Raw genomic sequence first — 14,177 nt, forward strand, 5'->3', positions numbered from 1 at the left:
ATATCTTCTGTTTCCATTAAATCCATACAATTTTTGTTTTTTTTATCATGCCCATTTTTGCATGAAACTTTCCTTGGATATTTCTAAGATATCCTGAAGACATCTCTTGTCTTCCTCACTCTATTGCTTTTTTCTATTTCTTTGCATTGCTTATTTAATAAAACCTTCTTATCTCTTCTTCCTGGTTTCTGGAATTCTGCTTTTAGTTTAGATATATCTTACCTTTTCTTCTCTCCCTTTCCTTCCTCAGCTATTTGTAATGCCTCATCAGATAGCCATTTTGATTTCTTGCTTTTCTTTTTCTACAAATGCTTTTCATTGCTCCTCTCCTACACAATATTATGAATTTGTTTGTAGTTCTTCAGGCACTTTGTTTATCAGATCTAATTCCTAAAATCTATTCATTGCTCCAACTTCATATTCATAAGATATATGATTTAAGTTATACCTCTATGGTCTAATGGTTTTCTTTCTTTCTTCATTTTAAATATGAATTTTGCAATAAGAAATACATGATCTAGGCCCTGTCATCTTCAGGATTTGTTTGATTGCATAGAGCTTTTCTACCTTTGACTGCAGAGTACAAAATCAATCTGACTTAGATATTGATTATATGGTGATGTCCATGTGTACAATCACTTTTTGGATTATTGGAAAAAAGTGTTACAACCAGTGAGTTACACTGACAAAACTCTCTGCCCTGTTTCATTTTGTATTCCAAAGCCAAATTTGCCTGTTATTCCATTTATCTTTTGTTGTCCCACTTTAGCATTCCAATCTTTTATGTCTTTTCATCTCTTATTTGACTGCCATCCAACTTAGCATGGTTCATAGGTATTACATTCCAGATTCCTATGCAATATTTATTTTAACAGAATTTCCTTTCATTATCAGATACATATGCAGCTGAGCTGCCTTTCAGTTTGGCCTACTTACTTCATTACTACTGGAGTATGTTGTTTTTTACTCTTCCCTGTAATGTACTGCACATCTTCAGACCTAAGGGGCTCATCTTCTTATGCCATCTTATTTATCATTTTAATACTGTCTATGGGATTCAGCAGTTTGCCATTTCTTTATCAAGTAGATCACCTTTTGTCAGAACAATTTACCATGACCTGTCCTTGTGTGATCCTGATTGACACTGCTCATAGCCTCATTGATTTATGAAAATCCTTCTTCAATCACAAGGTAGTGAACTAGTAAATAGGAAATATAAAATGGCTAATTAATGGCCCTCACATAGAAACTGAAAATTTCCCAAGTCATGATTTGTTTGACTTGCAACTAACTGTAATCATTCTATGACTTTTATTACTTAGATTTTTATTTTTTGTATTAGATTTTTATTTTATTTTGTCTTTACACCTTTCAGATATCCTCATATGTTCTTCCCTCTTCCTTTTCTATAAAACCATTCCTTATAAAAGTGGTGCCCAGTACTTTTGTTCCATAAACCTCTTTAAACAACAACAACAAAAATTTGCTATGAGCCTTGGGGCAATTTTATATGCCGCTCATAATATTCTTTTGATCTTATTTATTAAATGCTTATAATAACTGTAGTGATAAATTTTGCCCCCAAAGCTTCAAATTAAAGTTTACACTATTTAAGTATGTTTATAAAATATAAAACTTAAGATTCTTATGATATAAATATAAAAATAAAATATTAAAATAATTTCCTATAATATAAATATAAAACATTATATCCTATAAGGCTGAAAATCTATATATTAAATATAAATTCATTACAAAAGAATCATGAATATTTCATGTGGGTCATTTGGTAAGAATTAAAAGATGTAATACAATCAGACTTTATATGCTTACTGTTTTCTGCAAGACTTCATATTAAATTTCTTTATTTTGCAAATTTTGTTGAACATAAAATATATTCTTAATAAAATAAATTCATGTTATAATAATCATGTAAACTTAATCAGTATCAGAAAAACACAGTTTTAAATATGTTTCTGCAAAAATTTTATTTCTGTATTCTGAATTAGAATAAGGTAAAAATGTTCATTCGCACATATATGTGGTAGAAAATGGTACAATCAATAAATGGAGACTACTGTGCTTATAACTAAGGTTTTTAATGAGAAAAATGGAAAGAAAAAATAAGTGGAGAAATCAAAACGTAAAAAATTATGAGTTATTAAAAATGATATTATCTGCAATGTTTTATATAAATAGACCTCTTTTTTCTGCAAAAGGGAGAGGCTGTGTCTTTACATATCTCTTTGAGGCTAAGCTTTTTTTTTTTTTTATAATTCTGCAACATTCAGTTTTAGTTGTTTTATGTTGTTATTGTCATTTGTTTGCTTTTCTGGTTCATGCTTCTCTATATTCATCATGCTACTTCTTACATCAAATAACTAATATTCTACTATATTTATTTATTGCAATTTATTTAATCATTCAACTAATCAGACACAAATTTTTTTCTAGTTCTTTGCTACAATAGAAAGTGTCAATATAGATATTTTGGTATATATATATATATACCAAATAGGTGATGTGGTACATATATAGTACTAGTCTTGAAGTCAGGAAGACCTGAGTTCAAATCCTGACTTTGTCACTAATTATATAATCATGGCAGATAACAATTTCTGGGAGTCTCACACTCTAAATATGCAAATTGAAAGTAATAAAACCTAACTCATAGCATTATTATGAAGTGATTTAAAATATAATATTTGTAATTTGTAAATATTAAAACACTGTAAATATCAATTATTATTGTTAATAACTTTTTTGATTAACAACTTTAGAAATTCAGGTTTTTATCTGAATTTGTAATTTCATTGGTATAAGGAATTCTCAGTGAGGAAAGTGCCTCTACCATCACAGATATTCAATCTTGTTATTCTGTCATTTCAGTTATGTTCAACTTTCTGTGACCTCATTTGGGGTTTTCTTGGCAAAGCTAATGGAGAAATTTGCTACTTCATTCTCCAGTTTGTTTGGTAGATGAGGAAACTGAGGCAAACAGGGTTAAATGACTTACCCAGATGAGGAAACTGAGGCAAACAGGGTTAAATGACTTACCCAAGATAAAAAAGTTAGTGTCAGAAGCCAGATTTGAGCTCAGGAGGATGTCTTCCTGATTTCAGGCCCAGCACTCTATCCACCCTATTACCTAGCTGTTTTCTTTCTGCCCTTTCTCAGTCAAACCTCTAGATAGAGTTATTTACCCTTATTGTCTCCAATTCCTTTTATCTTATTTATTCTTTAATCTGTTCAGTCTGGCTTCCTATGCCATCATCCAACAGAAGCTACTATCTTCAAAGATGCTGATGATCTCAATTATAAAATATAATTTTTTCCCCTCAGATCTCATACTTTTCGACCTAGATTTTCCATTTGACACTATCTCATCCTGGATGCTCTCTCTCTCTCTCCAGATATTCATGACACTATTCTCATCTAGTTCTCCTGTTTATCTACTTCTTATCAGTCTTTTTTGCTAACTCACCATCCATTTTATATCTGCTAAATGTAGCTGTTCCCTAAAGGTCTTTCATGTCATATCATACCATGTCATGTAATATTATATCTTCTTTTCCTTTCCTTGCTGTTCTCTTCTTTTCCCCTTTCCCCTTCCATTTAACCATCATATTTTTGCATCTGACTTATAGTATGAATCCCTTGCCAATAACTCATAAGTATTGTGATGATGATAATGATGATGATGATCTACAATATCTCATTTAGTAAATTTTAAAAGGCTATTCTAGACAGTACAATCTCTTGAATTTCTTACACTGAACCATAATGACCTCACATAAGATTCCAGAAAAGAATTTCATTTGAAAATTACCTTAAATAAGTTCTGCAAAACATCATAGCAGAAGATTAGTAAATAAATTATGATTTTGATATTTTTGGCTCACAATTATGAAGAATCATTCACTAAGGCAATAAAAGTTTGTAATATGAAGTGGATCATATGGTTGAGAGCTTTTAGAGATTTTCTAATTCAGATCTTTCATTTTAGAGATGGGACAACTGAGGTGCAGAAATCTTACAAAGTATTAAAAATACCTTACTTTTAGTAGTTAAAATATTCAATAAACTTGATTCTCTATTCTTTATAGTTATTACATTTTGGTTTGGGGTAGAGAAAGTGGCATGGGTGCATGTTTTTGTAGGTACGTGGATATCTATATGTGTATGTATGTATGTGTGTAGTCATTTATTGTTCAGCTGAAAGATGAAAAAGAAGTAATAGTGGTAAGTTTTATTGCTATGGGGAAGACTGATTTGGCCACTAAAAGCATTTAAAAATAAATCATCCTTTAATAAATATGCAAAATGCCTATAGGTCTCAGTACATCTTTGATAACCAAAATCATACTGAATTCATTCAATTACATAAGATACTTGTCCAAGCCAAATATTCATGTCCTACAATTCTCCCTCATAGTCCTCCAAGGCTTGATTATGTTGAATAAATTACAAAGTAGAAAATGGAGCATGGGAAAAAATGAACCCAAAGAAAAAAGATCTGAATTCAGCATGAAAAGACATAGGAATACATGTATTTATTATCTATAGAGAATGTCTTATGGATGGATACATGTGTAATGGGCTGAGGCTTGAGTTGATGCACTGAGGTCATCTCCTTTTTAGTGCTTTCACCGCCTTTCCTGAGAAGTCAGGGAGGCTGTGATCACCTCCTTTTCGGTGCTTTCACCTCCTTCCCTGAGAAGTTAGGGAGGCTGTGATCACCTCCCCTTGGGGGCTCTGACCTCCCTGAGAAGTCAGGGATGGCATGACCACCTGTGTTCTAAAACAAAAGAAAGCGGGAGAGCCTGAATGAGTGGAAACAGCCCGTTCACCCAACATCTGCTTTTGCTCTTGATGAGGGGCAGAAGCCAACATGGAAGCAGTTAAAGGTTCCTGACCTTGCACATGAACAGCAGACTGCTGCATGGTAACCTGTGGTTGTGCAATAAGATGCTGTTGAGGATTGCGAACACATGCAGCATACTTATATTGTGGAACTGTATGGACAGCAGGAGTAACTGCAGCTGCAGCAGCTGCAGGACGTGGACCCATTGTCTGAATTGATGTGTTTGCAACATGCTGTGTTGAAATGACTTGTGGAATCTGTGAAGAAGCTGGTCTCATTGTACTAAATGGTGGCCTAGGAGCTGCTGGGCAGATAGCACTGGGCATATTCTGTAATGGATGAGGTCTGGCACCCTGAGCAGTCCAGTGAGGACTTGGTCTGAGTTGAGCAATTTGGCTAGCAGGATAGTATGCAGCACGGTTCTGAGTCTGAGGAATAGCTGCCATGAAATAACCTGAAGGAGGCTGATAGGGGTTGATTACAGGGTTGGGCACAGCAGGTAGACTTGTGGGTACACTAAACCACATCTCCCTTTGGTTCGTAGAGGAGGAGCAGATCTCTTGAGATAACTGGTCCCTGATTGGACAATAGATGTCCACATATTACAGTGAAAACAGTCCTTCTAGGAGATCATTATATACTTCAACAACAATACTATATGATGACCAGTTCTGATGGACCTGGCCATCCTCAGCAATGAGATCAACCAAATAATTTCCAATGGAGCAGTAATGAACTGAACCAGCTACGCCCAGAGAAAGAACTCTGGGTGATGACTAAAAACCATTACATTGAATTCCCAATCCCTATATTTATGCACACCTGCATTTTTGATTTCCCACAAGCTAATTACAATATTTCAGAGTCTGATTCTTTTTGTACAGCAAAATAACGGTTTGGTCATGTATACTTATTGTTTATCTAATTTATATTTTAATATATTTAACATCTACTGGTCATCCTGCCATATGGGGGAGGGGGTGGGGGTAAGAGGTGAAAAACTGGAACAAGAGGTTTGGCAATTGTTAATGCTGTAAAGTTACTCATACATATAATCTGTAAATAAAAGGCTATTAAATAAAAAAAACAGTCCTTATTCAATTTCCATCGAGGCATTCTATTTATACAATATAATTCAGTTAGCACTAAGAAACCCTATCCCTAGAAGAAAGAAAAAAGCTGCTGCTCCTGCTCGGAGTAGCCAAATAGGGAAGCCTGATATTAAGGAGGAAGACAATGAAGAGATTAATGACTATATCTCCACAGGGCATGGAGACTTAAGTGAGAAAGGGTGTGGTGACTTTCCACCTCAGGAGGCAGCTTCAGCCCCACGTTGGGCGCCAAATGTGAAAACCACGTGTTTTAAAATCAGCCGGAGTCAGGAATTCAGGTTAGGGGAAAATCATCAGTCTTTATTCTCAGTGAAGAAAGATCGGAGGTGGAAGAGAATGGGCAAGAATCTCAGATTAACACTAAAAGAACCTTTAGAACATAAGGATAGGCCACTCTTCTTGGCCTGAAAGATCCATATAGTAGTCCTAAGGATGATCATGGTGTTAGCTATGATCCTGACCCCAGTAAATAGCATGAATATGATAAATCCCAATATATACCACTATTTGTCATTTGACTTACCTCAAAGAACAATGACTAAGATATGCAGTTTCAAGGATAGGGTAGAATATCTCAGGTATACTAATACCTAAAATAGTTGACAGAATTCGAAATGTAGGGTGTATTCTAGCTTCTAAGAAGTTTAAACAACATCTTTCCTTGTTCTTTGATTTACCTTGTTCTGAGTACTTCCAGGCAAGGTGGCAGATATTTGTCAAACAGAATGGTCAGGTTAGCTCGTTCAGATTGTATATCCCTTTTGTCAATCCAGCTACTTACTGGAGGACTCCAACCCAGGTCTGTGGGGTTGATGTACAATATTCCTGGTAGTACAAGAAAGAAAAATCTTATATGAATGCGTATGTGTATACACATCATATATATTTTATAATATAGCTGACATTACAAAATATGTATACTATATATATGTATATATATGTATACATACCACATATATTCTACAGAAGTGAAACATTTTTTCTTCATACAAGGGACTGTTATCTAGGATTTGAAAGTGATAAGATTTACTCAGTGCAAAGACATACCTTGAAATAACAAAGCATCTGAGATTAAGAAAGCTTTTAGGAATCTCTCACATTTGGATGGAGAATAAATTTCTCTCCATTCTAATCTCAGGAAAAGGGAGAGTTAAGAACTTTTACATTTGGAGACCAAAGAGGCTAAGATTTAATGATATCTAAGATATGATTTTTCTCTTAATCTTTTCTACTAGGGTTGTAACGCTATATCATATTTCACAATAGAGTATCCAGGAACTAATTACAAACTACCTAGACACTTGCCTTCCTTTGGTAAATGACTACCTTTGGGTGCAACATCATTCCTTAACCAGAGTTATTTCTGAATATGATAAAATATTCACACTCATTTGTTTAAGAATTTACTCTGCTTACCTCATATCTGATTACTGAAATCTTATGAGCAAAGGGGAAAAAAAAGATAATTCTTCTTGTAGTTAGTATTCTGCAGTACCTTGTACTTTACCTTGAAAAATAATCAAAGTCAATCCGGATTTGGGCAGAATAGGCAGATACAGATTTTCCTGACCTTGTTGCCACCATATTCCTTTGCTAAGAACCCAGAAACCCAATGGAAGAATGTGCTAAATTTGGAGAAATCTTTTTCTAACTTGGCATTTCCTTTTATCCGAGATGTACCTGCTCTGGAAACTGTGGCAGGGGTAGCTGTGCGCAAGTGATTAATCTCAAAAAGGAGCCTCATCGTTGGATTTAGAGAGATTCTTTCATTGCTTGCCAGAGTCAGAACCTGGAAAGAAAAGTATGAAATTCAAAAGAGGCTAAAAAGTTTGTCTACCCTAGAGTTGATTCTTGAAGGAAGAGATATGGGATTATGGTCCTTCTCAGGTATAGTCATTAAAACATACTCTAAGGCCAAAGTTGAAAGTCTGACCCCCTGCTGAGACTAGTTAGATTAATAACACAAACTATAGGTTTTTTCATTCAAGATTCAGTTATAGCAAATGATATTTTCAAGATGACATTTATACATTATTTAAATATTACCAGGAATAGAAATCTCAAATCTACCTGATATTCTGTGAAATTTTCTACTCATCCACTACCTTGTATTACATTTTCTTCTTATCAATAACTGGACATTTAGAGGAAACCCCACCAACTAGTCTTCTGAATTCTAGCCTATTCACGGTTCCATTGGAATTCCTCCAATTCCTCTCAAGTTCCTGATCCAAAATCAATGAACTCTCTTTCGTCTTGTATTGTTTCCTCTCATATTCTTTCCACTTATCAGCTCCCACTGCTACAGCCTCTGTTTTCCTCTCTAGCATTAGCTGTATATTTTTTCATTTACCCAACACATTGGTTTTGGAGGGGATCAGAGACAGCAAGGTGCTTCAGTGGATAGAGCACTGGATTTGAAGACAGAAATCTTTAAATTTGCCCTCAGAAACTTCCTAGCTGTGTGACCCTTGGCAATTCTCTCTCAGTTTCATGATCTATAAAATGTGGATAATAATAACATAATTTCTAGGATTATTATAAGCATAAAATGAGATCAATACATCTATAGAAGTAAAGAAATGCCAGCAATACTAATAACAGTAAACAACAACAACAATAATAACTAAAACCCCTTACTTTACACTTAGTCATTACATCCTTCATTCAACAATCCATATTCCTTTTATTATTAAAAATTTTTATTTACAAAATATGTGCATGGATAATTTTTCAACACTGACCCTTGCAAAACCTGTTCCAAATTTTCTCCTCCTTCCTCCACCCCATCCCCTAGATGGCAGGCATTACAATACATATTAAATATGTTAAATCCAATATATGTATACATACTTATACAGTTATCTTGCTGCACAAGAAAAATCAGATCAAGAAGAAAGAAAAAAACTGATAAAGAAAACAAAATGCAAGCAAACAACAACAGAAAGAATAAGAATGATATGTTGTGATCCACACTCAGTTCCCACGGTCCTCTCTCTGAGTGTAGATGGCTAGATAGCTCTCCTCATCACTGAATAAGTTACACTGGTTTGAATCATCTCATTATTGAAGAGAGCCACATCCATCAGAATTCATTGTTCCATATTCTTGTTGTTGCCCTGTATGATGATTTCCTGGTTCTGCTTATTTCACTTAATATCACTTCATGTATGTCTCTCCAGGCCTCTCTGAAATCATCCTGGTGGTCATTTCTTACAAAACAATAATATTACATAGCATTCATATACCATAATTTATTCAGCCATTCTCCAATTGATAGGCATCTACTCAGTTTCCAGTTTCTTGACACTACAAAAAAGGTTGCCACAAACATTTTTGCACAAGTGGATCCCTTTCCCTCCTTTAAGATCTCTTTGGGATATAAGCCCAGCAAACATACTGCTGGATCAAAGGGTATGCACAGTTTGATAACTTTTTGAGCATAGTTCCAAATTGCTCTCCAGAATGGATGGATATGTTCACAGTTCCACCAACAATGTATCAGTGTCCCAGTTTTCCCACATCCCCTCCAACATTGGTCATTACCATTTCCTGTCATCTTAGCCAACCTGAGGGGTGTGTAGTGGTATCTCAGAGTTGTTTTAATTTGCATTTCTCTGATCAGTATTGATTTGGAGAAACTTTTCATATGACTAAGATAATTTCAATTTCTTCATTTGAAAATTGTACATTTCCTTTGACCATTTATCAATTGGAGAATGGCTTGAACTATACAAATTTGAGCCAATTCTCTATATATTTTAGAAATGAGGCCTTTATGAGAACCTTTGGATGTAAAAATGCTTTCCCAGATTATTGTTTCCTTTCTAATCTTGTATGTATTAGTTTTATTTATACAAAATCTTTTTAACTGTTAATTATCTATTTTGTGATCAATATGATCTCCAGTTCTTCTTTGGTAACAAATTCCTTCCTTCTCCACAGATCTGAGAGGTAAATTATCCTATGTTCTTCTAATTTGTTTGTAATATCATTCTTTATGTCTAGATCATGAATCCATTTTGACTTTATCTTAGTATATGGTGTTAGGTGTGGGTCAATATCTAGTTTCTGCCATACTAGTTTCCAATTTTCCCAGCAGTTTTTGTCAAATAGTGAATTCTTATCCCAAAAGCTGGAGTCTTTGGGTTTGTCAAACAGTAGAATTGCTATACACATTGACTATTTTGTTCTGTGAACCTAACCTATTCCACTGATCAATGGCTCTTTTTCTTATCCAGTACCAAATAGTTTTGATGACTGCTGCTTTATAATATAGTTTTAGATCTGGTACAGCTAGGCCACCTTCATTTGATTTTCTTTTCATTAATTCCCTTGAAATTCTTGACCTTTTATTCTTCCAGATGAATTTTGTTGTTATTTTTTCTAGGTCAGTTAAATAGTTTCTTGGGAGTTTGTTTGGTATAGCACTAAATAAATAGATTAGTTTAGATACTATTGTCATCTTTATTATATTCACTTAACCTATCTAAGAGCATTTGATATTTTTCTAATTGCTTACATTTGACTTTATTTATTTATGTTTTGTAGTTTTGCTCATATAGTTCCTGACCTTCCCTTGGCAGATAGATTCCCAAATATTTTATACTATCGACAGTTATTTTAAATGGAATTTCTCTTTCTATCTCTTGCTGTTGGATTTTGTTAGCGATGTATAAAAATACTGATGATTTATATGCATTTATTTTGTATCCTGCAACTTTGCTAAAGTTGTGGATTACATCTAAATAGTTTTTTAATTGATTCTCTAGGTTTCTCTAAATATACCATCCTACCATCTGCAAAGAGTGATAATTTGGTTTCCTCATTACCTACTCTAATTCCTTTAATCTCTTTTTTTCTCTTATTGTCAATGCTGGCATTTCTAATACAACATTGAATAATAATGGTGATAGTGGGAAACTTGGTTTCACCTCTGATCTTATTGAGAATGGCTCCAGGTTATACCCATTACATATGATGCTTGCTGATGGTTTTAAATAGTTGTTACTGACTCTTAAGGAAAAGTCCATTTATTCCCATGCTCTCTTGTGTTTTTTATAAGGATGGGTACAGGATTTTATCAAATGCTTTTTCTGCATCTATTAAGATTATATGGTTTTTGTTGATTTGATTACTGATATAGTCAATTATGCTAATAGTTTTCCTAATATTGAACCACCCTGCAGTCCTGGTATAAATCCTGCTTGGTTGTGGTGTATTATCCTGAGAATGATTTTCTGTAATCTCTTTGCTAATATTTTATTTAAGATTTTTCATCAATATTAGTTGGGGAGATTGGTGTATAATTCTCTTTCTCTTTTTGTCCTACCTGGTTTAGGTATCAGTACCATGTCTGTGTCATAAATGGAATTCAGTAGGAGTCCTTCATTCCCTATTTTTTTTTTCAAATAGTTTATATAGAATTGGAGGTAATTGTTCTTTAAATGTTGGATAGAATTCACATGTAAATCCATCTGGTCCTGAGGATTTTTTCTTAGGAAGTTGATTAATAGCTTGTTCTATTTCTTTTTCTAAAATGGGACTATTTATGCTAACTTATTTCCTCTTCTGTTAATCTGGGCAATCTATATTTTTGTAGATATTCCTCCATTTCACTTAGGGTATCAAATTTATTGGGCAAAGTAACTCCTAATTATTGCTCTAATTTACTCTTAATTGGTGGAAAGTTCTTCCTTTTCATTTTTGAGACTAACAATTTGATTTTCTTCTTTCCTTTTTCTAATCAAAATAACTAAGGGTTTATCTATTTTGTTAGTTTTTTCATAAAACCAACTCTTAGTTTTATTTATTAATTCAATAATTTTTAGAATTTCAAGTTTGGTACATGCTTGGGGTTTTTTAATTTGTTCTTTTTCTAGCTTTTTAAGTTGCAAACCCAATTCATTGATCTCTTTCTCTATTTTATGCAAGTAAGCATCTAGAGAGAGAAAATTTTCCCTTATTACTGCTTTGTGATCCACAAATTTTTGGTATTTTCATTATTTATTCTTTTGGATGAAATTATTGTTTTTTATGATTTTTTTTGCTCATTCTTTTCTTTAGGATTAGTTTCATTTTTTTTTCATTTCCCTTTTTTATTAATTTTTTTTGTTTGTTTGAAAAAAATTGCCTTTTGTCCTTTTCATTTAATTTAATCCATTTGTTTCTTTGGTTTAAAGTTTATATTCAAAAATAGTAATTTTTTTTGCCATCAAAACCTAAATTATCTTTTCTTTCTTTTTCCTTTTCCTCCTCCCATATTTTTTTAAGGAAATACTTCCTAACGACCTCCCCTGTGAGATCCTTTTTTATCCCTATTTTCTCCTCCTTTCTTTTTTTCCCTCCACTTTTCTTAAATAAAGAAGTTTTTGAAAAATAATGTTTTTTTCCTTTAGAAATCTGATGAGGTAAGATTGGAAAGCATGAGGCGTACAACCCAGCGTTCCCCCTGATTCTTCCCAGTTTAAACATCCTCTAAAAACCTTGTATTTAACCCTTTGAATAATTTGTGTTTTTAATTTTTTTTGTTAATACAAATAACATTTTTATGAATTTTTGCCCCATTTGAAGTTATTTCAAGTAAATGGGGGGTTTACCTTTCTTTCCCTCAGTTATAAAGGTTTTTTCACCTCTTCCGGTTTAATTTCCCTAATTTTTTTTTTTTCCCCTTTTTCTAGTAAACCTTTCCATTTAGTTTTTTTAATAATAGTAAAAATCAGTTATTCTTTGCTTCTGTATACTTTAAAGAAATAAGTTTGAGTATTTTTTTTATTTTTTATTTTTGCTTTTGGATTTTTTGTCTCACTGGTATTTTTTCTTTGTTCAGTTCTAATTTTGGAATTATTTTTTTTTCTTTTTTTTTTCTTTTTTTATTTGTCAATTAATTTTCTGGGATTTTTTTTTTTTCTGTTTCCAAACTGTTTTTTCTAGGGTTGTTTTTCTTTTCTTTCAAATTCTGTTTTCTGGGAAGTTTTTTTCCCATTTTATCAAATCTATCTTTTAATGAGTTATATGTCTTTTCCAAACTCTCTTGCAAAGTTTTCATTTCATTTCCCCACTTTTCATCTAGCTCTCTTTTAAGATCCTTTTTAAATTTCCTCTAGGAGAGCCTTGTGTGGGGACTAATTTATATCACCCTTTAGGGCTTCATCTGGAGACGATCTGCTTTTTATCTCCTCAGGGTTTGAAATCTGTTCTTCTCTTTCACCATAAAAACTGTCTATTGTCAGAGTCTCTTTGCTTTTTTACTCATTTAAAAAAATGATAAGGTTTGCTTTTAGGGCAGGGGAGATTTTCCAAGCTTCCTCTACAAGCTGCAGCTTCTTCTATAAGAGGTGGCAGCTGTGCTGGGTCAGTGATGACTCACTCCTGGTACTGGGTGGGTATGGCCAGTTCCCGTGAGATTCTGGCATTTCGGGGTTCACTATTTACCTTTTGTGTTTGTGTTGGATGTTTTATAACTTCTCTGCTGATCTATGGGCTTGCAACCAGGGCAGAGCAGTGAACACTGCTGTAGATTCCTTCCCATAGGTTCTCCACCACGTGCAAACACTGCTCTGTGAAGTCCACATTGCCCAGGACTCTGCTACCTGGGTGACATCTGTGCTCAGCCTGTTAGCGCTTAGCCTGCCTCTCTCCATTCCCAATTAAAACAGATCTTTTCTGGCGATCTTTTAAATTATGTTCTCCTGGTAATTTGTTGCACTCCCAATATTCATGGAGTCTGCCAGTCCAGAGCTAATTTAGAGGTTGGATTTGCTAATTAGTCTGAAGGTTGGAGGAGAAAGTCAGAAAGAAAAGTGTGTCCTCTCCACCATCTTGGTTCTGTCCCCCAAAGTTGAGTTTTTTCAAAGATCAGCCTTTTAGGTCCATATTGATGTAGATTTAATGTGTTCAGATGGTTCCACTGATCCTACTGATAATATTCTTTATTTTATAATGAGCAGGAAATTGTTTTAATGATACTACTTTATAGTATAGTTTGACATAGTTGATATTACTACATACTGTTTCTTCCAAGGTTTTTTTTTCCATTATTTACCTGGAGATTTTTTTTTTAACCTTTTCTTCCATGAAAGAATTTTTATTAATAAGGAGGCAACAAGCATGTATTAAGCACTTAAGAGCCAAGGACAGGGATAAGTATTTCAGAAATATTATTTCATTTGATCCTCACCATAATGTTGGCAAGTAGTTTC

At 33.7% G+C, this 14,177-nt stretch overlaps 1 protein-coding gene across 1 annotated transcript in view; it reads right to left on the reverse strand.

Moving 5' to 3' along the window:
* DNAH9 (dynein axonemal heavy chain 9) overlaps positions 1-14,177 on the reverse strand; it is a 479,597-nt gene that overhangs the window by 200,585 nt on the left and 264,835 nt on the right. Inside the window, exons 34-35 of the mRNA XM_031965533.1 lie at positions 7,657-7,765; positions 6,654-6,801 (exon numbers count right to left, since the gene is read on the reverse strand). Coding sequence (XP_031821393.1) covers positions 6,654-6,801; positions 7,657-7,765 — 257 coding nt within the window. The remainder of the gene's footprint in view (positions 1-6,653; positions 6,802-7,656; positions 7,766-14,177) is intronic.

This window comes from Sarcophilus harrisii, chromosome 4, assembly GCF_902635505.1.
Source record: "Sarcophilus harrisii chromosome 4, mSarHar1.11, whole genome shotgun sequence".
In the NCBI taxonomy this organism is placed as follows: Eukaryota; Metazoa; Chordata; class Mammalia; order Dasyuromorphia; family Dasyuridae; genus Sarcophilus; species Sarcophilus harrisii.